At 49.5% G+C, this 21,726-nt stretch overlaps 3 protein-coding genes across 10 annotated transcripts; 2 read left to right on the top strand and 1 right to left on the bottom strand.

Annotated features, from left to right (window-relative positions):
* Window positions 1-5,365: 5,365 nt before the first annotated feature.
* ARHGEF39 (Rho guanine nucleotide exchange factor 39) lies at window positions 5,366-11,947 on the top strand. Of its 4 annotated transcripts, none has more exons than XR_001109051.2 (9): window positions 5,366-5,545; window positions 5,754-5,848; window positions 6,117-6,237; window positions 6,500-6,618; window positions 7,237-7,307; window positions 7,553-7,681; window positions 7,881-8,096; window positions 8,355-8,443; window positions 8,629-9,198. XR_001109051.2 is itself a non-coding variant. In XM_012463308.2 (9 exons), exons 1-9 carry the CDS (start codon window positions 5,408-5,410, stop codon window positions 8,642-8,644), a joined length of 1,008 nt encoding a protein of 335 aa, XP_012318731.1. In that variant the 5' UTR covers window positions 5,386-5,407; the 3' UTR covers window positions 8,645-9,198. The 4 variants fall into 4 exon arrangements, 3 of the variants coding, with proteins under 3 accessions (XP_012318732.1, XP_012318733.1, XP_012318731.1); XM_012463308.2 differs by having other exon boundaries at window positions 5,386-5,545; window positions 7,881-8,110; XM_012463309.3 differs by lacking the exons at window positions 8,355-8,443; window positions 8,629-9,198 and adding an exon at window positions 10,882-11,947 and having other exon boundaries at window positions 7,881-8,110.
* CCDC107 (coiled-coil domain containing 107) lies at window positions 9,457-12,343 on the bottom strand. Of its 2 annotated transcripts, none has more exons than XM_012463314.3 (6): window positions 12,153-12,343; window positions 11,914-12,062; window positions 10,184-10,244; window positions 9,998-10,088; window positions 9,807-9,898; window positions 9,457-9,704 (listed from the first exon to the last, which is right to left on the bottom strand). In XM_012463314.3, the coding sequence occupies exons 1-6, from the start codon at window positions 12,256-12,258 to the stop codon at window positions 9,481-9,483; spliced, it is 723 nt and encodes a 240-aa protein (XP_012318737.2). In that variant the 5' UTR covers window positions 12,259-12,343; the 3' UTR covers window positions 9,457-9,480. The 2 variants fall into 2 exon arrangements, with proteins under 2 accessions (XP_012318737.2, XP_012318735.2); XM_012463312.2 differs by having other exon boundaries at window positions 9,786-9,898.
* A 216-nt stretch (window positions 12,344-12,559) lies between these two features.
* SIT1 (signaling threshold regulating transmembrane adaptor 1) lies at window positions 12,560-21,541 on the top strand. Of its 4 annotated transcripts, none has more exons than XM_012463305.3 (5): window positions 12,560-13,687; window positions 18,959-20,073; window positions 20,190-20,468; window positions 20,580-20,641; window positions 20,742-21,541. In XM_012463305.3, exons 2-5 carry the CDS (start codon window positions 19,968-19,970, stop codon window positions 20,973-20,975), a joined length of 681 nt encoding a protein of 226 aa, XP_012318728.1. In that variant the 5' UTR covers window positions 12,560-13,687; window positions 18,959-19,967; the 3' UTR covers window positions 20,976-21,541. The 4 variants fall into 4 exon arrangements, with proteins under 4 accessions (XP_012318728.1, XP_012318730.1, XP_064236358.1 ...); XM_012463307.3 differs by lacking the exon at window positions 12,560-13,687 and having other exon boundaries at window positions 18,835-19,607; window positions 20,190-20,325; window positions 20,410-20,468; XM_064380288.1 differs by lacking the exon at window positions 12,560-13,687 and having other exon boundaries at window positions 18,835-19,138; window positions 19,489-20,073.
* Window positions 21,542-21,726: the final 185 nt, after the last annotated feature.

Here is a 21,726-nt window from a genome sequence, read left to right on the forward strand (position 1 = left end):
TCTAAAGGGGCAATGCCTGGCATAACAGGGACCCTAGGATCCCACTTGAGTGCCTCAGCACCTGAGTGCCAGAGTCAGGAAAATGTGGACTCTGATCCTGAATCATGCAAGGAGTCTGTCAGACCTTCAACTCTGATGGGTCAGTGCTTGTGCACGTGCTGCTGTGTTAAAAATAGTTTTATTGTCCTCCCTGTCTAATCCTTTCTATTCTTCGAGACTCAGATGAAAGGCCACCTCCTTCAGGAAACTCCTTAACCAACCCTCTACCACTAGTCTGGAAAAGATCTCTGGCGTCTTTGACCCAACCCAGTTCTTTGCCTTCCCTCAATAATAACCTTGCCCACCATCAAACTCATATTAGGGTGATTTATGACATTTTATCTGCCCTAATGGCCTTCAGCTCCATAAGGGCAGGGTCCAGTACTTGACCGAGTCAGTCTTTTATTCAACAGCCATTATTGAGCATTTTCTCTTTGTAGATCACCTTGCCAGGTGCTTGAGAAATACCAAATTGACTAAGATATATCCTCTGCCCTCAGGGAGCTCATTGTCAATGACCCGTGTATGTCAGACCACAACTATCCTGTAAACATGACATCACTTTTTAAATTATTATTATTATTGAGACAAGGTCTTACTCTGCCACCCAGACTGGAGTGCAGTGGCATCATCATAGCTCACTGCAGGCTTGACCTCCTGGGCTCAAGTGATCCTCCTGCATCAGCCTCATGAGTAGCTAGGACCACAGGCACAAGCCACCACACCTGGCTAATTTTTTTTACTTGTTTTGTAGAGACGGTGTCTTGCTATAGTGCCCAAGTTGGTCTTGAACTCTTGACCTCAAGTGATCCTCCCACCTCAGCCTCCCAAAGTGCTGGGATTATAGGCATGAGCCACCATGCCTGGCCTGACACCACATTTTTGTGACACTCTAAATCATCTGTGTTGTCAGAATGACTGTCATATGGTACACCAAAATATATATGGCTGAATAACAGCTGTCCTACAAATGGTCATCTTCAGAAAGAGTCGGCCTTAGATTCTAGGGTACCATTTCTGGAGCCAAATTCAGAGCTGTCCATGGCAGTGAGGTCCAGGTACACTCTGGATGGCCAGCTGATTGTCTTGGTCAGCTCTGTCATTAGCTTGGATCTTGCTTGGCCCTGACACATGGAAGTACACAGTCATATCTGTATTGGATGGGCCTATACAAGACAGAATGTGGTAACAACTAATCCAGCTCTCTGTTACAGCTCACTCATTTTCCAAATACTATTCCCTATGGCTCTGCTTCTCTCCTTTTCTCTCTCCGTGTCTCTGGTCTGGGTTGAAAATGTGGACTCTGACCTTGGATCATGCTGGGAGTCTGCCAAATCCTCAAACAGGTTTGAGTTATTTTTTACTGAGTCTCCCAGGTTGGGACAGAGTGTACCCAGGACTGAATGACCAGGGCACCCCACACCTGGTTCAGGATGTCTCTGTGGTTAGTAAAGGCCAAGTCTTTGTTCATGAGAGTTTGTGTTTTCAAACACTGAGGGGTCATGTTACTAAAACATGTCTCTGCCTATCCCAGTGTGACAGAGGAGGAAGTTATTCCCTGGTAGGGTGGAAGGGAAAATGCTCCCTCTCCCAAGCCATGGCTTGGGGGCAAAGACTGATCAAATTCCTTGCAGAACCTTGAGGCTGACTTGTAGTTCTGGCCACTTCCCCATCTATATTCATTTCCGAGGGCTGCTATAACAAACTACCACCAACTGGGTGGCTTAAAACAGCAGAAATGGATTTTCTCACAGTTCTGGAGGCCAGAAGTCTGAAATCAAGGTTTTGGCAGGGCCAGACTCTCTCTGAAGGCTCTGGGGGAGAATCCTTCCTTGCCTCTTCTAGCTTCTGGTGGCTCCAGGAATTCCTTGACTTGTAGCTGCTTACTCCATGTCTGGCTCCAACTTCTCATGGTCTTCTCTTGCCCCTGAGACTCCACTGAGTGTCTCTCATTGAAACACTTGTCACTGGATCTAGGGCCCGCCAGCATAATCCAGAATGATCTCATCTCAAGATCCTTAACTAATTATGTCTGCAAAGACCCTTTTCCCAAATAAGGTCACATATACAAGTCTTGGGGATTAGGACATGGACACGTCTTTACGGGGCCACCATTTAGTCCACCATCAGTGCGGTTGAACTGAAGTGGATGCACAGGATGAGAAGGGATGAGTTTGTATTGAAGACTTTCATGCTTTTACCCTTATCCTGTTCCATATTCTTTGCAAGGCAGTGTCACCTACTCCCATGGCTCCTATAAATTGATGACACCCAAGTATTCCCAGGCTGGACTCTCTCCCCCATGTCAGACCCATAACCATCTGTCTGATAGACAAGACTCAAGACATCTCCACTTGGATGTCCCACAAGTATTTCAAGTTTAACAGGTCCCAGGTTGAATTTGTCTTCCCCACAACCTCCTCTTCATCCTCCTTCAGTGAATAGCACCACCCTCTACCTGGAAGCCTCAACCAGAAACCTGGTACCATCTCTGCTTTCGCCTTTTCCTTCACCTAGGATTCAATAATTCACCCTAGCATGCCCTATAGATTCTACCTTCTAAATTTTTCATCCACATTTTTCATCCTGGCTCACACTTTCATCACCTCTTACCTGGATGACTGCAACTGCCTTCTGATGGGTCTTGCTGAGTCCAGCCAACCACAGCAATGTTTCTAAATAGCACATTTCATGATCTCACTCCATTTAAGGCCTTTCAATGGTTTCCCATTGCTCTTAGGGTAAGGTTCACAGTACCTGATGTGGCCTTCAGAGGGTCACCATTGCCCTGGTTTCCATAGGGGGCTTGTGACTTAGTGGGGTCCAATCAGTGAAGCTCTCTGTCTGAAGTATTTGATGGCTAAGGGAACCAACTGGACAACCCATAAAGAAGTACACAGCCATCGTAACTGTGGGAAGCCATCTTGTGTCCATAATGGAAGCCAGCCTTAAGATGAAGGTAAAACCATGAAAGGCACGGTGGAGTGGTAGAAAGAGGCCCTTGGTAACATGATTGAGCTGCTGGATTAGGCCAACACTGGGGCCCACCTGCTTCTGGACTTTTCAGTTGCATGAGTCAATAAATTATCCTAATGTTTAGCCACTTTGAATTTATTTTTACTTATATCACAATTTTATGGATATAAATTCCTTCTAAGCCTCTGTCTACCTCTCCAGTCTCCTTCGTCATCACTCTCCCTTGCAGTCTGTGCTCTCATCTTACAGAACTTCTAGGAGTTCCTTAAATTCACTGCATGCTTGCATGTGTGTGTGTCCAAGCCTTTGTCCGTGCTGTTTGTCTCTTTTTTCCATTTCACCTACTGCCAGCACTTAGCTCTGCTTAGCCAGGTTTTATTCATCCTTCAGGCCATCAGTTCACATATCACTTCCTTTGAGAAGCCTTCCCTGACTCCGACACTAGGACCAGGCCTTCACTGCATGCTTGCATAGAAGCCTACATGTCCCTTACAGTGTTTCCTCATTTTATGGTGACTCTTTACCGTATCTGCCATGCTGGAGTGTAAGCTCCCTATGGGCAGGAGTCATATTTCTCTTGTCCACCATTTCATCTTCATGCCTAGCACAGGACCAGGTATATGATTGGCATTTAATTTTGTTGAATGACTGATGATTGTTGTTCAAAGCATCCCTAGGGCTTCTCCAGCATCCAATGGGTTGAAAGCAAAATTTGAGGATAATTAAAGGAGAGAGGGGTTATTGACTACCCTCTCAACCTCCTCCTGTTGGCCCCTCCTATCTTTGGCTTTGCGAGCAGAGTTTAGCACTGTTCCAGGTACAGTGTGGTGTGCCTGTCTTGTTCTGTGGGAGAGTTGGTCCCCAGGGAATCGGTTGTCTCCAGCTTTGCCCTCTTCCTCTTCTAGAGCTGAATGATTCCCCAACCTATGCTCACAGGAGGCTCTACTCCCCACCCCTCTTCCACCCACCCAAAGCACTATCACACACGGGCAGCATTCACAAACACCCATCACCAACTGCCCCCTAGGTGTTGTGGTCTACTCATCACCTGGGCTCACGGTGACACCAATTACTGTGGGATTATCTGTCCTCTTCCATGTTTGAGCTCTTAGCGTGTGAACTGTCCCACATTCACTTGAGACAGTGTAACCAGTCTTCTACCTATCTGGTATCACCAGTTTCCTAGGGACCTAAGCCCAAGGTACAATCTGATCCAAATTCTCCCCGTCATCCAAGACTTTCAATTATTCTTCCCTGGTCTAAGCCCAGCATTATTCCTTTCTTAGAATTCTTAGAATGTCAGAGCTGGTGGGGAGGTGGGTGGGGACCTCAGAACCCTGATAAATCCCTGGCTCTTGGCCCAGATTCCTAGGAGTCCAAAACAGTAGGGAGGGGGCCTAAAGTTTATTTCTTTTTTTTTTTTATAACTTTTTCTATAACTTTTTTTTCTAACTATAAAGTAACGCATGCTTAATGTAGAAAACTTGGGAAAGGCAGAAGTATGAGAGAATTTTTAAAATCACCCTATTTGTCCCATTCATCCCTTTAACTTCAGTGATCCAGTCAGTATCTGGCACAGATTAGGTACTTAGTACACATTTGTTAAATGAATTATCTTCAATTCTATTACCTAGAGATAAAAACTACAGTTAACTTTTTTTTTTTTTTTTGAGATGGAGTCTCAAAGTCCTGGGCTCAGGCGATCCTCCTCCTGCTTTTGCCTCCCAAAGTGCTGGAATTACAGGTGTGAGCCATCGCGCCCGACCACACAGTTAACTTTTGATTCTTTCGCCTTCAAACATTTTATATATATTATATACAAAGGGGATCATATTATACACCTTTGTAGCCTGCTTTTTTTCCTCTCAGCAATATACTTACTTTGTGCGTTTTCCCATATTGATAGCTTCTTTACAACACCATTTTAAATACTTTCATATCATTCCTTCAAATGGCTATACATTTTCCTAGCCAATTCTAGGAAGAACTGACCCCCTAGCATCCGGCATGGGCCCAAAACACAATGTGTACTGTAATGATCGCCCCCCGTCCCAGTTCTCCAGACAGTACACTAAGTTCCTGCCAGCATCTGCAGCCCGTCTCCTGACTCAAAGTCCAGGCTGCTGCCCCAACTTAGTGCCAATCAGAGGAGGGCCTCACACCTGCCCCACCCCGCCCTGCCCGGGACGGCGCCGCGCAACTAAAGCGCCGCCCTGGCGCTATGGTTGGACAGAAGCGACGTGGCGCCGTCCCACCGGCTGTCCGGCCGCTGCGCATGCTCCTTCCTGCGCCCTGCCCTCCCCGGTCCCGCCTCCGCGGCTCCCGCCCGTGAGCTGTTGGGATTTGAATTTGCCGCGGGTTGCGGCCGGAAATATCGATCCCTCAGGCAGGCATGGAGATCCTGTGCTCCGGCGCGCGGTGCCCGGTGCAAGAGCAGCGTGCCCGCTGGGAGCGGAAACGCGCCTGCACCACCCGGGAGCTACTAGAGACCGAACGGCGCTACCAAGAACAGCTGGGGCTGGTGGCCACGGTGGGGGACCTGGCATACACTCCCATTATGGGACAGGGACTCCAGGGTGTGGGAGGGTCTCTGCGAGGTCGGTAACCCGGAGTAGGGTGGTCTTGGACTATCCCTCTGCATGTAGGGAGCTTGGGCAGACTTCTGTGGTTTCTAGGGGCGCTTGGCGTTAGCCTCCTCTTCCTCCAGGCTAGGATGTCAGTATTCTCTCCTTCCGCAGTACTTTTTGCGGATCCTGAAAGCCAAGGGGACCCTGCGACCACCTGAGCGCCAGGCCCTGTTTGGATCCTGGGAGCTCATCTACGGCGCCAGCCAGTGAGTGGAGGGGGCTCGGGGAGAGGAATGGAGGGAGAGCCCTGGCCTGTGGCCGTGCACAGAGCTTGGTGTCAGAGATTCAGGTTCTATTCGGAGTCGCCAGTTACCTCACCTGTGGCCTTGGCTCAGTGCCTTAGCCTGCCCTGGTTCTCCATCTGTACAATGGGGTCATAGCACTACTATTAGTGCTATTAATTCTCATGAAAACTAAATGAGGTGGTGCTTGAGTGGTTCTAGAGCTGCCCTTTTGCTGTCCTCACCCACACAGAGAGCTGCTTCCCTACCTGGAAGAAGGACATTGGGGCCAAGGGCTGGAGGGCTTCTGCCGCCACCTGGAGCTCTATAACCAATTTGCTGCCAACTCAGAGAGGTCCCAGACTACCCTGAAGGTAACCTGGAGATGACCTCAAATGTTTCCCCTTTCTCTCTTGCCCCCCTTACCTTTCCCCTTCATCTGGAGACCCAAGCTTCATACATTTCCTGCATTTATAGAGCCCGCTGAGTGCCCAGCTCTGTGCCAAGTTCCCTGTAGGGAGACAGGGTTTCTTTCAGGAGCACACAGCTTACTGAAGGCTGGGAATGTGGATACAGATGAATGCAATATAAGGAGTGGCTTCCTCTCTGCTTCCAATCCTTTCTCCCTCACTCCAGGAGCAGCTAAAGAAAAATAAAGCTTTCCGGAGGTTTGTGTGCCTTCAGGAAGGCCGCCCTGAGTTTGGGGGCCTTCAGCTCCAAGACCTGCTCCCTCTGCCTCTTCAGCGGCTCCAGCAGTGAGTGAACTTCCCTTGATTCCAGCTGCCTCTCTCTTTGAGTCTGTATGACTGCTGCCCTCAGCTTTGTGGGATGCCTTGGGGTCTATCCCAAACTCCTGCCTCTCTCCTGGGGCAAACTGCTTCTAAAAACCTTTTGCAAGAGTAAATGTGAGCCCATTGGAGCACCCAGGGTCTGTAGCTTGAGGCCCTTAGCTGGAACGTGGAACTTTACATTAAAGTGAGGGGGCCTGTAGTAGGGCCTGAGGCACATTTTCTGGAAAAGTTTTCAGAGATGGGCAGGCCTGGCTTAGAATTTCTGTCCCTGGGTTAAGCCTGAGTTATGGGCTATAGCCAGGCTGTCTGTAGCATCCTCCTTGGGTTGATAAACTTTCATCTTCCAATCTGACCTCCTGAACTATGGTTAGTCTGCCATTGACTCTTCAGTGTGGGATGGAAGAGGGCTGTGTGGTGTGAGCCCTGGTTCTGAGTCCCAGATGAAAGAAGGGGATACAGTAGCCAGAAGCAGATCTTTCCTGCCTTGCGATTGAAGTATGGGTAGCTGGTGAGCTGCGCATCAAGCAGAGGGACTTTTGCCTGGCTCTGCTTCCCCTCAGACTTCCCACTGTTGAATTCCAGGTATGAGAATCTCGTCATTGCTTTGGCTGAAAACACAGGTCCCAACAGCCCTGACCATCAACAGCTCACACGTAGGTTCTTGCTCCTCTGCAACACAGGCTGGAGGCTTCCTCTCCTGTATCCCTTTCTGATTCTGACCTCCAACAGTGTCTGGTATGACCCTGTTTTCCACTGGCACATATACAGTGTCCCTACTGCTCTGCCTTTTCTTCAATAAGTCATACCCTGACCCTGCTCCCTCCCAGAATAACCTCTTTCACCACCATGCCACTCAAAGTCAGTTATATGGGGAGTACGGTGGGAGATCTTATTCCAGGGGCTGCCCGGCTGATAAGTGAGACTGCCCAGAGAGTCCACGCTATTGGTCAGAAACAGAAGAATGACCAGCACCTTCGGCGTGTCCAGGCTCTGCTCAGTGGACGCCAGGCAAAGGGGCTGACCTCAGGTAGCCTGCCTACTTCCCCCTCAATCCTCAACTGCCCTTTTTATTTTTATCTGACTCTTAAAATGCCAACCAGCTGCCCTTTTCTTACTCACCCTCTTCCTCTATTGACCCAGCACGTACTCCCTATTTTCTCAGCCTCTGTTTCCTCTTATTCCCATGAATCCCGGAGCACCAAGGTAACAGTGCTCCCATCCCTCAGGGCGCTGGTTCCTCCGCCAGGGCTGGCTGTTGGTGGTGCCTCTCCATGGGGAGCCTCGGCCCCGCATGTTCTTCCTCTTCACTGATGTGCTCCTCATGGCCAAGCCTCGACCTCCACTGCACCTGATGCAGAGTGGCACCTTTGCCTGCAAGGCCCTCTACCCCATGGCCCAGTGTCAACTCCGCAGGGTCTTTGGCCACTCAGGAGGCCCTTGTGGTGGGTTGCTCAGTGTAAGTAATAGGTAGGAACCCTAGGCCCAAAATATGTCTCAGATGCTTATGGGCTGGTTTATCTCCCTGGTCAGGGTCCCTTTTCAAAGGAACAGAGCCATCTACATTGAGAGAGGATAGCTGGGACTTGTGCTTCATACCTAGTCATTGTCTCATCCCCAAATTCCCTCCATGGAAACAGCAAGGGCTTCAGCTTTAGCCTGGACCTTTCTGAGCCATGCACTAAGAGGTGGTCTCTCCCTAGCTGTCCTTCCCTCATGAGAAGCTACTGCTTATGTCCACAGACCAGGAAGAGTTGTCATGCTGGTACCACAGTCTGACTTGGGCTATCAAGTAAGTTATGTCTTCCCCCAGGAAGGGTGCTGTGATAAGGCCTACAAGCAGGAAATAGGCAGTTCTTGTCTCATGCCCTACATTGGTCTGGCACCGCCCCCCCCAACACCCACCAACCCCACAGATGATTTTGTCTGAATAGAGCACTCATGCCAAGGCCTGAACTGACTGTCGTCTCTCCACAGTGGCCAGAAAAACTAGAGGAATCTTAGAGATTCCAGAACTCAGGATACCTCAGGGATAGGTCACAGCCAGGAGTACAAAGGAATCTTCTTCAGTACTGGACAAAACAGAACCCTTCATGATTTGAGAAAGGTCACTTTGTGTTTGCCTGGACCAAGCTACTCCAGGTCATTTGACCCAACTCTTAAGAATCACGGCCAGGTGTAGTGGCTCATGCCTGTAATCTCAGCACTTTGGGAAGCTGAGGTGGGAGGATCACTTGAGCCCAGGAGTTCAAGATTAGCCTGGGCAACACAGTCAATGAGACCCTGCCTCTATTTAAGAAAAAAATCATTAAGAATAAATTTTGTAAAGAAAGAAGAATCAGGAAACCAAGTCCGACCCAACTGAACCTCAGCTGAACCAGCCCCTAACACAGAGAGGGGATCTGGGACTGATAAGCTCTGTGCTGTGTCCATGGCCAGTCATTTATGAAGGTTGCACCTTGTAAATGTGGCTATTTTTATGTTGTGTACAGTTTCTATCATTTATTTTTCCACTGGATTTAAGTAAAGTTGTTTTTTTTTTTTTTTTTTTTTTGGAAAGACCTTTCTATTTCAGTTTTGCTATGAGAAAAGGGATTTTTGGGCCCTGAACACTGGCATGCTGGTGGCCTCAGGAATACAAGGAAAAGAGCTGGAGCTCCCTCTATCTTCTCTGCTCTCACACTGGAAGGCAGCCTCTTTTTTTCCTAATAAGGGCAGCTTTTCAAGAGGGCCCAGTTGTCCTTAGGCACCTAGTATGGGTATGTACAACCAGCTAGGATGGAAAAAACACACAGGAGCATCCCATCACAAAAACAGATTTTGTTTTACTCAGCCTTCAGCTGTCGTCCCTCCTTCCCTGCCAGGGCTGTGACTGGGGTCCTTTGTCATAGCCTGGCTGCACCTTCTCCGCAGCCCCTGCTCCACTTCCCGGGAAGTAGCTAGGTTCCATGTCTCTGTGCTCCAGTTTATGGGCTCCTCCCAGGCCTGACTGTCACCAGCCTCCTCCTCATCCTCCTTTAAACAAAAGTCCTCATGAAGAGGTCTGCTGGCCTCTGTGTGGGGAGAGATCAGGAATGTTCCAGTTTCAGAGAGTTTGTCTCCACCTCCAGCAGGCTCACCTCCCAAGCCTTCACCTGATTCTGAAGCCTCCATACCCTTGTCTGGCTTGCTCTCTTGCAGCAGCTCATGGATGGTCTGTAGCTTCATGTTCAGAAGCTCCTGCTGGGCTCCAGCCAGAGTAGTCACACTGAAGAAATGTCCACTCAGTGGCTGCCCAACTTATGTCCCCATTCCTCCCTCCTGCCACAAATTCCCCCAAAATTCATTGAATCATTGCTCTCCTCACCGCTCAAAAAGGGGGTCCAGCTGGGCCATCAGGTTGTTCAGGTGCTGCTCTGTCTGGGCCAGCTGTTGTGTCAACTGGGCCAGCTGTTGCTCTGGGGATAATGGAGAAAGGGGGGAAGAAGTGGTTACATATCTTATGGTGTCCCCTAATCTCCCCCTATCAAGTACAGACTTCTGCTGAACCCACCTGACTGCAGTGGCTGCTGCTTGCCTGCCTCCTCGTGGAGAACTGTAGTTTCATTTTTCCCCTGTTGTGGAAGAAGGAAAGGGCAGTACTGAAGCAACAAGGTTCAGCTCCATCACCTCAGTCTCTGCAGCCAGCCAGGAGAGAGTGTAATTTGAAATGGAGACAGTGATTGGGTTTTTACCTCAGAATCACAATCTGAGTCTAGCTCCTCACCTAGCACATGAAACAACATGTCCTATGTCCCACACATGGTCATTCAGTTTGCTGAAACACCTCCAGGAATGAGCAACTCTCTCTGGTTTGAAAATAGTTCTGGTGGCTTGGCGTGGTGGCTCACACCTGTAATCCCAGCACTTTGGGAGGCTGAGACAGGTAGATCACTTAAGGTCAGGAGCTTGACACCAGCCTGGCCAACATGGTGAAACCCTGTCTCTACTAAAAATACAAAAATTAGCCGGACATGGTGGTACGCCGGACATGGTGGTACATGCCTATAATTACAGCTACTTGGGAGGCTGAGACAGGAGAATTGCTTGAACCTGGGAGTAAGCCGAGATCATGCCATTGCATTCCTGGGGCAACAAAGCCAGACTCCTACATCTCCAAAAAAAAAAAAAAAAAAAAAAAAAAAAACTCTGGTGGTTAGACAGTTCATACACAAAGCCAAAATTTGTCCTTCATGTATCTTCTTTCCATAGGGCTGACTGGAGCCTTCCAAAATAATGTCTTCTCAACATGACAGCCCCTCAGGAATTTGAAGACAATGGTCACACCCTCACCCCCTTTCCTAAGTTTTTTCTGGTTTAATAACTTCAGTCTTTTCAGTCAGTGCTCACTGCCTGTGGTTTTCTCTGGTTATTTCCTGAACTTGTAGTACTTTTAAAGCAGTGCCCTGAGAAGAATACAATTCTCCAGGGTCGTTCTGATGGGCAGGTGAAACACAGTGCCATGTTCCCAGCCCTGATTTGGGAAGTGGGTTGTCACATCCCACAGTGAATTTCTTAGTCAACTGGAATGCCTAAGTCTCTTTCATAAGAGCTACTGCTATGTTATGTTTCTTCCAGATTGTACTAGGGTCCAAGAACAGAATTTACTAGTCTATCCTTCTCAAAGTTCTTCATTCAATTCAGTCATTCATCCTAGCCTGTCATATCTACCTGGGGTCATTACTAGCTGTCTCTTCTAGTTTCATACATCTAAACTGGTTCCATCGGTTGTATTTTATAATGCAAGTACGTAACAGGGTCAGGGCTAAAGATACATACAGCCCTGGAAGGTACTACTTTTCAAAATGTACTGTCAACTCACATTTCAGGGCCTCCTTCCCAAGGAGAACATGAGACCACCTGATGTCTTGAACTCTAGAAACACTGGCTGCAGCAACCAACCTCCTGTGCCAAAGTTGGCCCCACTGTTGTAGCATGGACACTGCTAGCTGGGTTCAAATCCCAGCTTTAGCAGTTGCCAGCGCTGGGTGCCCTCGAGCTAGTGACTAGGCTTCACTGGATTGTGGGAGAACTAAATGTGATGGTCGTTATTTATTTACAGTTCACTACACGCTCTTCACATCCGTTACACCCCTGGATCCTCAAAATAACCCCATAATGTTGGAGGACCAACGGACTATTGTCTTCATTTTACAGACAGGGAAGCTGTGTCTTGTTCTTGGTACCCTGGCTCCCCAGTGGGAGATTCGCGCTCAGGGCACCCCCACCCCCGGCGGTCCCCACCTGCAAACACTTGTACAGCACAAAAGCCACGACGGCTGCGGTGTACAGCGCCCCCAGAGGCAGCGACCCGGCCCGGGCCCGCTCGCGCTGGTCCTTGAGCGGCGGCCGCCGGGGTCCTGTGGCCCCAGAGCCGAGGTGGGCTGCGTTCCCTGCGGAGGGAGGACAGAGGCGAGTCAGCTGAGCTGGGGCCTGGGACCCGTGCACAGTCCCAGCCCTCTTCCAGCAGCCCTCGCTGGTACCTGGGTGTACCCGGAGGTCGGGGTTGGCGCGGTCTCCGAGAACCCCGGGCAACGCAGACACTAGGAGCAGCCCCACAACACTCAAGAGCGAGACCGCGCCCGCCATGACCAGCCCAAGGGTAGAGGGATCAGGAAGAAGGCGGTGCGGAGACTGTCCCGTGTTGGCCGGCCGCCTCAGTGCGCACGCGCACCGACTAGGCCCGCTTCGGGCCTTCCAGGGAGGCCACGCCCACCCCCCGTAGGGCGGGGCAAGACTATATTTGCATAAGATATTCTAGCTTTCCTCCCTTTGCTCATTTCTTATCTAGTAGCTCTTCTGCTAGCCACAATGCCTCTAGAAACCTATAGTCTTAGAAAAGTATACCCAAAATTGGTTTGCTTTTCTATCTCACGCCACCAACTTTCTCACCCTAATCTTAAAATAAAGTTCCTTTTAGGTCTATAAAATGCTATCGCGTGAGCTCGTGAACATACGTTGTGCTGAAGGCCTGTATCCTAGGCTACACGCTGGGGACTTGTTCCTCTTTCCTGCCTAGGGGAAAGTCCCCGGACCTGGGGCAGAGAGTGCCGCGTGCCAAGGCACGTAGACTTTCCCCGCTTCCCACTGTAAAGTCCGCCAAGAAGCACGTCCCGCTGAGCGGCGTGGTGCGGGGGCGTCGTCCGTCAGCTACTCTAGTTACGCAGGCAGTGCGTTTCGGCGCACCAACCACACGGGGCTCATTCTCAGCGCGGCGGTTTTTGTCCCTGAAGCAGGGTCTCACGCTGCATGTATGAAGTATGGCAGGCTCCAGAGTAGCTGGTTAGCGCCATTATGCTTGGCTATTTTTTTTTTTTTGAGGCGGAGTGCGAGTACTTTGCACTCGTACTGAGTGCAAAGGCGAGACCTCGGCTCACTGCAACCTCCGTCTCCCGGGTTCAGGCGATTGTCCTGCCTCAGCCTACGGAGTAGCTGGGATTACGGGCACACACCACTACACCCGTCTAATTTTTTTGTATTTTTAGAAGAGATGGGGGTTTCACTATGTTGGCCAGACTGGTCTCCAACTCCTGACCTCGTGATCAGCCTGCCTCGGCCTCCCAAAGTGCTGGGATTACACTAATTTTTGTATTTTTTGTAGAGACTGGTTCTCACCATGTTGCCCAGGTTGGTCTCGAACTCCTGGTGTCAAGCGATCAGTCCGCCTCGCCCTCCCAAAGTGCTGGGATTACAGGCGTGATACCGCGCCAGTTCAGCGCGGCTGCTTTTTATGCGTGGGCAGCTTCAGGCTGTTCTTGGCCTTGCTATGAAGTCCTTGTGCTCATTACTTTTCAAATATGGAGCATTCCTAAAACAGCCTCCTCTTCTACTGCCCTCTCCATCGGGCAAACGCCGTAGTAGCCGTTATTCATTGTGTAGCTGGTACACAACGTATGGACTCTGCTTAGGCTGGAATTCTGCCTCCCCTGCTCAAGAACAGTGACCTTGGGAAAGACTTCTCTCTCTCCGTGCCTTCTTGTCCACTCTGAGGAATGGAGATAAGCACGTACTTCAAGAGGTATGATGATTAAATGGGATCACTCGAGTAAAATACTCAGAACTGTTCCTACATATTAGTGTGTTTTTTTTAAACGACGGGTCGCTCTCTTGCCCAAGCTGGTCTTAAACTTCTGGGTTCCAGGGATCCTCTGGCTTCAGCCTGCCAGGTAACTGACATTACAGGCACGTGCCACTACGCCGGATTCTAATGATTTTTTAACTTGAGCTGCTACTATAAGCCAGACGGTCGAAATTATATTAACTCTCTCTCTAACGCCGCCGCATTCCCTTTCTGCACAGTTGGCTTCTATACAACCTTCCGCTCTCAGCTCAAGTGTGTTTCCGTCATTCAGAACCCTTAATTCAACTTCTGATTTATTCCTTAGTGCCGCTATTTCACTTTCTTCAATACCACTAGACAAGCAGTCCCCAATCTTTTTGGCATCAGGGACCGGTTTCGTGGTGGAGGGATGCTTTCCGGATGAAACTGTTCCACCTGAGATCATGAAGTATTAGATTCTCAAAGGGAGCGCGCAACCTAGATCCCTTCCATGTGCAGTTCACAATATGGTTCGCGCTCCTAAGATAATCTAATGCCGTGGTCAACTGACAGGCGGCGGAGCCCAGGCGGTAATGATTGTTGGCCCATCGCCCAACTCCTGCTATGTGACCCAGGAGCCTAACAGGCCACAGACTGGTGCTGGTCTGTGGCCAGGGGTTGGGGACCCTAGAGTTAGGCCGGTCCTAAATTCCACGAAGGCGGGAGCCACCTATCTTTTTTTCTTTACCATTTTACTCCCAAAGCCTAGAACAGCACCTGGCATCTAGCAACAGCAGGCATTCAATTAATCTTTGTTGAATGAAATTAATGTATGGTTGAAATGACCCCAAAGGGTAATATAATTAAGCTCTTTAAAACAATGAGGAAACTACAATTCAGGAAGGTTAAGTACTATATTAATCAGGTAAGAGGCAGCCTGGAGATTTCATCAGTTTTCTGCCTCTCTCTACACCTTCTGTCTAACAGCCTTTCCCCATCTTTGCCTTCCATGACTTTGCCAGGCAGGCAGATATTCCTCCTTCTGTTCCACAATCTCTTAATGTTCCACAGAGTCTTTCATGGTCTTTTAATTGGGATACACACTGGGTCGTCTGTCTAGCTAGATCAAGAGCTCTCTGACATGAAACCAAGTTCCATTCACATTTTTATCTCCAGAGCCTGGCATACAAACAGGCAGTCAGTACATCGTGTGTGTTAAATGAATGAAGCCAAGATTGGTGGCTCAGGCCTGTAATCCCAGCACTTTGGGAGGCCAAGACTGGCGGATCACCTGAGGTCAAGAGTTCAAGATCAGCCTGGCCAACATGGTGAAACCCCAGCTCTATTAAGAATACAAAATTTGTAATCCCAGCTATTTGGGAGGCTGAGACAGGAAAATCACTTGAACATGGGAGGTGGAGGTTGCAGTGAGCCAATATTGCACCACTGCACTTCAGCCTGGGCAAATGAGAGAGACACTACCTCAAAACAAAAAAAAATTAGCCAGTTGTGGTGACCAACGCACACACAGCCCATAATCCCAGCTACTCGTAAGGCTGAGGCATGAGAATAGCTTGAATCCAGGAGGCAGAAGTTGCAGTGAGCAGAGATCAAACCACTGCACTCCAGCCTCGGTGACAGAGCAAGACTCCATCTCAAAATAAATAAATAAATAAGATAAATGAGATATGGGTGTGTCTTCTTGTTTTTCCAGAAAGGAGGAGGAAAAGCAATAAGGTAGAAACCCTCACCAAGGGGAGTTGTCGTAGTCTAGCTCAAGGGTCCCCAACCTCCAGGCCACGGCTCATAACCTGTTAGGAACTGGTCCGCACAGCAGGAGGTGAGCAGGAGGCACAAGGGAAGCTTCATCTGTATTTAAAGCCATTCCCCATCCTGGCATTACCTCCTGAGCTCCGCCTCCTGTCAGATCAGCGAAGCATTAGATTCTCATAGAACCACGAACTCTATTGTGAATTGTGCATGAACAGGATACAGGTTGTGGGCTCCTTATGAGAATACTAGGCCAGGCACAGTGGCTGATGCCTGTAATCCCAGCACTTTGGGAGGCCAAGATGGACAGACCTCTTGAGGCCAGGAGTTCAAGACCAGCCTGGCCAACATGGTAAAGAAAACCCCGTCTCTACTAAAAATACAAAAATTAGCTGGGTGTGGTGGCAAGCACCTGTAATCCTAGCTACTTGGGAGGCTGAGGCGCGAGAATTGCTTGAACCCAAGAGGCGGAAGTTGCAGTGAGCCAAGATGTTGCCACTACACTCCAGCCTGGGTGACAGAGCGAGACCCTGTCAAAACCAAAACAAAACAAAACACTAATGCCTGATGATCTGAGGTGGAACAGTTTCATTCCAAACCATTCTCTCCTCCCACATCTTGTGCATGGAAAAATTGTCTTCCACAAAACCTGTCCCTGATGCTAAAATGGCTGGTCGGGACCAGTGTCTACCTGAGGACCCAGTGACAGCCTGGGTACACAGAGCAGGGTAATACCTGGAATCTAAGCCAGTTGGCATAGTCATTGTAAATAAGGGGTTCAGGTAAGGTATAATAAGTGGTCCCCAACTGATTATTGCCTTTAGAGAACTCAGGGCACTATTGCCAAATCTTTTTTCAAAGGAATCAACAAATCAAGATTTAAAAAATTTGAAATCTCCCAATTTTTAACTGTTGACAAGGAATCAGTGGCATACTTAGCATATTTGACACCAAGTGGATATTTTGGTGTTTTTTTAAAGACAGAGTCTCCCTCTGTTGCCCAGTCAGGAGTGCAGTGGTGAGCCCTCACAAAAATGCTGTATGGGCTGATCTAAGAAGCCTCGACCTTCTTGGATCAGCCTTCTGAGTACCTGGGACTGCAAGTGCACACCACCATGGCCAGCTAATTTGTGTGTGTGTGTGTGTGTGTGTGTGTGTGTGTTTATGTTTTGAGACTGGGTGTTTCCCAGGCGGGCCTTGAACTTCTGGCCTCAAGCAATCTGCCTGCCTCAGCCTCCCAAAGTGCTGGGATTACAAGTGTGAGCCACCTTGCCTGGCCTGGATCATTTTTAAAGAACATTTTTCTTTCTTTTCTCTTTTCTTTTCTTTCCTTCTTTTATTTATTTAATTTATTTATTTATTTTTGAGACAAGGTCTCACTCTGTTGCCCAGGCTGGAGTGCAGTGGTGCAATCATGGCTTACCGCTGCCTCTATCTCCCAGGCTCAAGCAGTCTTCTCACCTCAGCCTCTCAAGTAGCTGTGACTACAGGCAAGCACGCCACCACGTCTCACTAATTTTTTATTTTTTGCAGAGATGGGAGTCTTACTATGTTGGCTAGGCTGGTCTCAAACTCCTGGGCCCAAGCTATCCTCCCACCTCAGCCTCTCAAAGTGTTGTGATTACAGGTGTCAGCCATTGCACCTGGCCCAAATTTTTCTTTTTTCTTTTCTTTCTCTCTCTCTCTTTTTTCTTTTCGAGATGGAGTCTTGCTCTGTTGCCTAGGCAATAGCATGATCCTAGCTCCCTGCAACCTCCACCTCCTGGGTTCAAGTGATTCTTGTGCCTCAGCCTCTCGAGCAGCTGGGATTACAGACACACACCACTATGCCCGGCTAATTTTTATATTTTTAGTAGAGATGGGGTTTCACCATGTTGACCAGGCTGGTCCCAAACTCCTGACCTCAGATGATTTGCCCACCTCAGCATCCCAAAGTGCAGGGATTACAGGCATGAGTCACCACGCCCAGACCCAAATTTTTCTTGTTTTCTTTCTTTTTTGGTGGGGGCAGGGTCTCATTCTTTTGCCCAGGCTGGAGTGCAGAGGCTTGATCTTGGCTCACTGAAACCTCTACCTCCCAGGCTCAAGTAATCCTCCCACCTCAGCCTCCCGAGTAGCTGGGACCACAGGCGTGCACCACCACGTCCTGCTAATTTTTTGTATTTTTTTAAAGACAGGGTTTTGCCATGTTGCCCAGGCTGGTCTCAAACTCCTGGGCTCAAGCAATCCTCTGACGCAGCCTCCCAACATGCTGGGATTGCAGGCATGAGGCACCATGCCTAGAACAAATTATTATTCAAGTAGCTCATTTAAAAAAATGCTTTAAGGCCGGACACGCCACTGCACTCCAGCCTGGGCGAGTAAGCCAAGATTGCGCCAGTGCACTCCAGTCTGAGTGACAGAGTGAGGCTCCATCTCAAATAAATAAATAAATAAAAATTTTAAAAAATTTAAAAATTATTTATGTGACAGTTATTTTCATTGATAATTATGAAATGAATAATGAGGGCCAGAAAATAAATTCAGACAGTGAATATTTTCTTTCCTTGAACTTTGTAAATATAATCATGTCAACACAAAAACAGTTATGCATTGCTTAACAACAGGGATATGTTCTGAGAAATGAGTCACTAGGCAATTTTGTCATTGTGCAAACATCAGAGTGTCCTTTAAAAACCTAGATGGTGCAGCCTATTACACACCTAAGGTATATGATATAACCTGGTGTTCCTAGGCTCCAATGCCTACAGCATGTTACTGTACTGAATACTGTAAGCAGTTGTAACACAATGGTATTTGTGTACCTAATGCAGAGACAGGATCTCTTCCTTTGTCACCCAGGCCGAAGTGCAATGGCACAATCATAGCTTCCTGCAGCCTCCAACTCCTGGGCTCAAGTGATCCTCCCACCTCAGCCTCCTGAGTAGCTAGGACTACAGGCTGTTTACTACTATTTTTGTTTGTTTGTTTTTGGTAGAGATGGAGGGTCTCACTATATTCCCCAGACTGGTTTTGTACTCCCGGCCTCAAGTGATCTTCCTGCTGCCTTGATCTCCAAAATGCTGGTATTACAGGAAATGAGTCACTGCACCTGATCGACCACAGCAATTTAAAACTTAGATGTGGGCTGGGCACGGAGGCTCATGCCTGTAATCCCAGCACTTTGGGAGACCAAGGTGGGAAGGTTGCTTGAGGCCATGAGTTGAGACCAGCCTGGCAACAAAGGGAGACCCCATCTCTACAAAAAATGAACAGGGCTGTGTGTGGTGGCACATGCCTGTAGTCCTAGCTGCTCAGGAGGCTGAGGTTCGAGAATCACTTGAGCCCAGGAGGTTGTCAAGGCTGCAGTGAGCTGAGTTGTGCTACTGCACTCTAACCTGGGAGACAGAATAAGACTCTGTCTCTCAAAACATAAAATAAAACTTACATGTATAAAATATTTTTCAGGAAGGAGAATTTAATCACTGATTTTTTTTTCAGAATTTCTGGAATATGGTGATAAGAAGAGGACTGATTTTTATTTTTTAAATTCTCTACAGACACCTCTGCACCCTCTTACCACCTGCAACTCAAGGGGCAGGACTTCTGCCATCCCCATTGTTGGCATGGCACTGCACTCATTTCAAACTTAAAAAAAATGTTGTATGGGTTAGACAAAAGGTATCTCTGACTTCTGGTCTCATGTTTATATTTGGAACTTAAAATCCTTCTCTTCTTCCTACATCAATAGCCTGGTATGTGATGGAGTTATCTCTAGGTATGGCAGTTACCTAGAGATAACTGCCGTAACTATCCCCTGAAGTGAACATGTGCAAAGACAGGGCTCAGTTTCCCAGGACAGTCCTAGGGCAGAGAGTTTTAAAATGCAATTAATTATTGAGAGTGACAGTTCTTATGGACAGTTTGGATGAAGTGGGTTGAAAGAGGAGGTTTGGGGGTGTCCCTCAAATTATAATGCCCCCAACCCAATGAAACAATAACAAGCATCATCTAAACACATATCCTCTCAGATAAGCCTTAGGGTGTGATGGGATTAGAGGTACCAGGAAGCTCTCCACGACCCTTCTACTTTATACCATGCTCATTGAGGAATACATCTTTCTTCCAGGACACAGAGTTGGGGAGGAAGGTAGGCATCCTGGAGCAGAAGGGGCATTCCTATCCTTGTTGGTCCTGCCTCACGCCACTTCTGCCCCGCCTCCCCGAGTCCCCAGGGGCTCAACTGCCCGTGGCACATTACCCACAGGCCCGCTTGTCTTCTCAAGGGGGCACAGGGCACAGGCAATAAGGGTGGGGGAAGCTCAGGAGCTGCAGGAGTGGCGCAGGTGCAGGCACAGGGCGGGGTCTTTGTTCTTTTGCTCATCCCTCCCCTCCCCCTTCCTCCCCGGAAACCAGAGACTTTGCCACCACCAGTATTGGGGATGCTGAGCTGTGGGGGCCAGGCCTGAGGAGGGGTGGGAGTGAGGAGGGCTGTGGAAGCGGGCAGGCCATGAGCCAGGCTGACCCTCGGCTCAGAGCAGTGTGCTTGTGGACTCTCACATCAGCAGCCATGAGCAGAGGTGACAACTGCACCTGCCTGAATCTACTTGCGCAGGGTGAGCTGGGCTGGGCGGGGGCTGGGTGGGAGGGGTCATGTGGCCCCAGGTCCCACTTGCTGGGCCCTGGGGGTTGGGCTGGGCAGTTATACCCCCACTTCCTTTCACATCCACAGGAATCCCCTCCATAACCCAGGCCTGGGGAATGTGGGTCCTCTTATGGGCTGTGACGCTCCTGTTTCTCATCTCACTGGCTGCACACTTGTCCCAGTGGACCAGGCGCCGGAGCAAGAGCCATCCGGGGCAGGGATGGTGGGTAAGGGACAACAGGGATGGGTTGACTGAGAGTTCTCTCTTACCAAGAAGTCCCCACTCATCTCTTAAACTGTGTTGCAGCTCTGGAGGGTCTGTGGAAGAGGTCCCGCTGTACGGGAACCTGCATTATCTACAGACAGGTAGGGAGCTGGCAGAGAGGAGGGGCACAGAGACCAGGTCCTGGGTGGGTGGGATGGGGACATGTAGGAGGATGGACAAGTTGTTGACCAGATTCCTGCTCCCTGTCCCAGGACGGCTGTCTCAAGACCCAGGGCCAAACCAGCAAGATCCAACTCCTGGAGGCCCTGCCAGGGTGAGTCAGCTATGGCTGGAGAAAAAGGGAGGGAAGGAAATGGGTGGCTTTCCGGCTTTTCCGAGGGTCCAGTGAACTTCTAACAGCCTTGCATCTCCAGGCTGCAGAGGAGGTGATGTGTTATACCAGCCTGCAGCTGCGGCCTCCTCAGGGCCGGATCCCTGGCCCTGGGACCCCCATCAAGTACTCGGAGGTGGTGCTGGACTCTGAGCCAAAGCCCCAGGCCTCGGGCCCTGAGCCGGAGCTCTATGCCTCTGTGTGTGCCCAGACCCGCAGGGCCCGGGCTTCCTTCCCCGATCAGGCCTATGCCAACAGCCAGCCTGCAGCCAGCTGAGATGGAGGGCCTGGCACAGCGGGACATGCACTGCCCCAGCCCCCAGTAGCAGGGACATGACTGTTTCCCAACCAGCCCCAAAGTCGGGTGCCATTGCCAAGTCACAGGATGTGAGCTACCCTGGACTTCCTATCTGAGCTTCGAGGGAGACATCTCAGGGCAAAGCTTTCATGATGGAGGAGGCAAAGACAGTAGCCCTGTCCTCATTTCTTTTTTCTATCTGTTCCTCTTAGGCCCCAAACTCCAGGTTCTCACTTCCTTCTTCTGGAGTTTGACCAGATCCTCCCCACCCCCACTCCCTCATAGTCTACCCCCACGCCTCAGTGCCTCCTCAGGCACAGGAAGTGGGCAGTGGGGGAGGGGGTAAGAGCCTGACAGTAGGTGGGTGGGTATATTCCTTGGGAACCCACAGACTGGAAGGGACCTGGAACTCAGAGATCAGAGAGACCGAGCCTGGCTTTTGACCTGAGAACCCTGGCAGGAGAATAGTCTCCATCCTGCTGTCTCTGTCTTGTCCCCAAGTGTTCAAATAAAACTTTTCAAAAAGTGTTTAGATTTTTACCTAGAAGGTTGAAGACCTGCAAAGGGCCCCGCAAATGAGAGTGTGAACCTTGCTGTCTGCATGGAGCTGTTTCTTTGGGTGCCTAGCGGGGGATGAAGGGCCAAGAGGGGCTGTGGCATCAACGCTGCAGAGGTGGGTCCTAGGGTTGAGGGCTGGAGCCCAGCTCCTCAGCTGCTCTTGCTGCTGCTA

Source organism: Aotus nancymaae, unplaced genomic scaffold (assembly GCF_030222135.1).
Source record: "Aotus nancymaae isolate 86718 unplaced genomic scaffold, 86718_ANA_hifiasm-v0.15.2.pri h1tg000003l, whole genome shotgun sequence".
Classification (NCBI taxonomy): Eukaryota; Metazoa; Chordata; class Mammalia; order Primates; family Aotidae; genus Aotus; species Aotus nancymaae.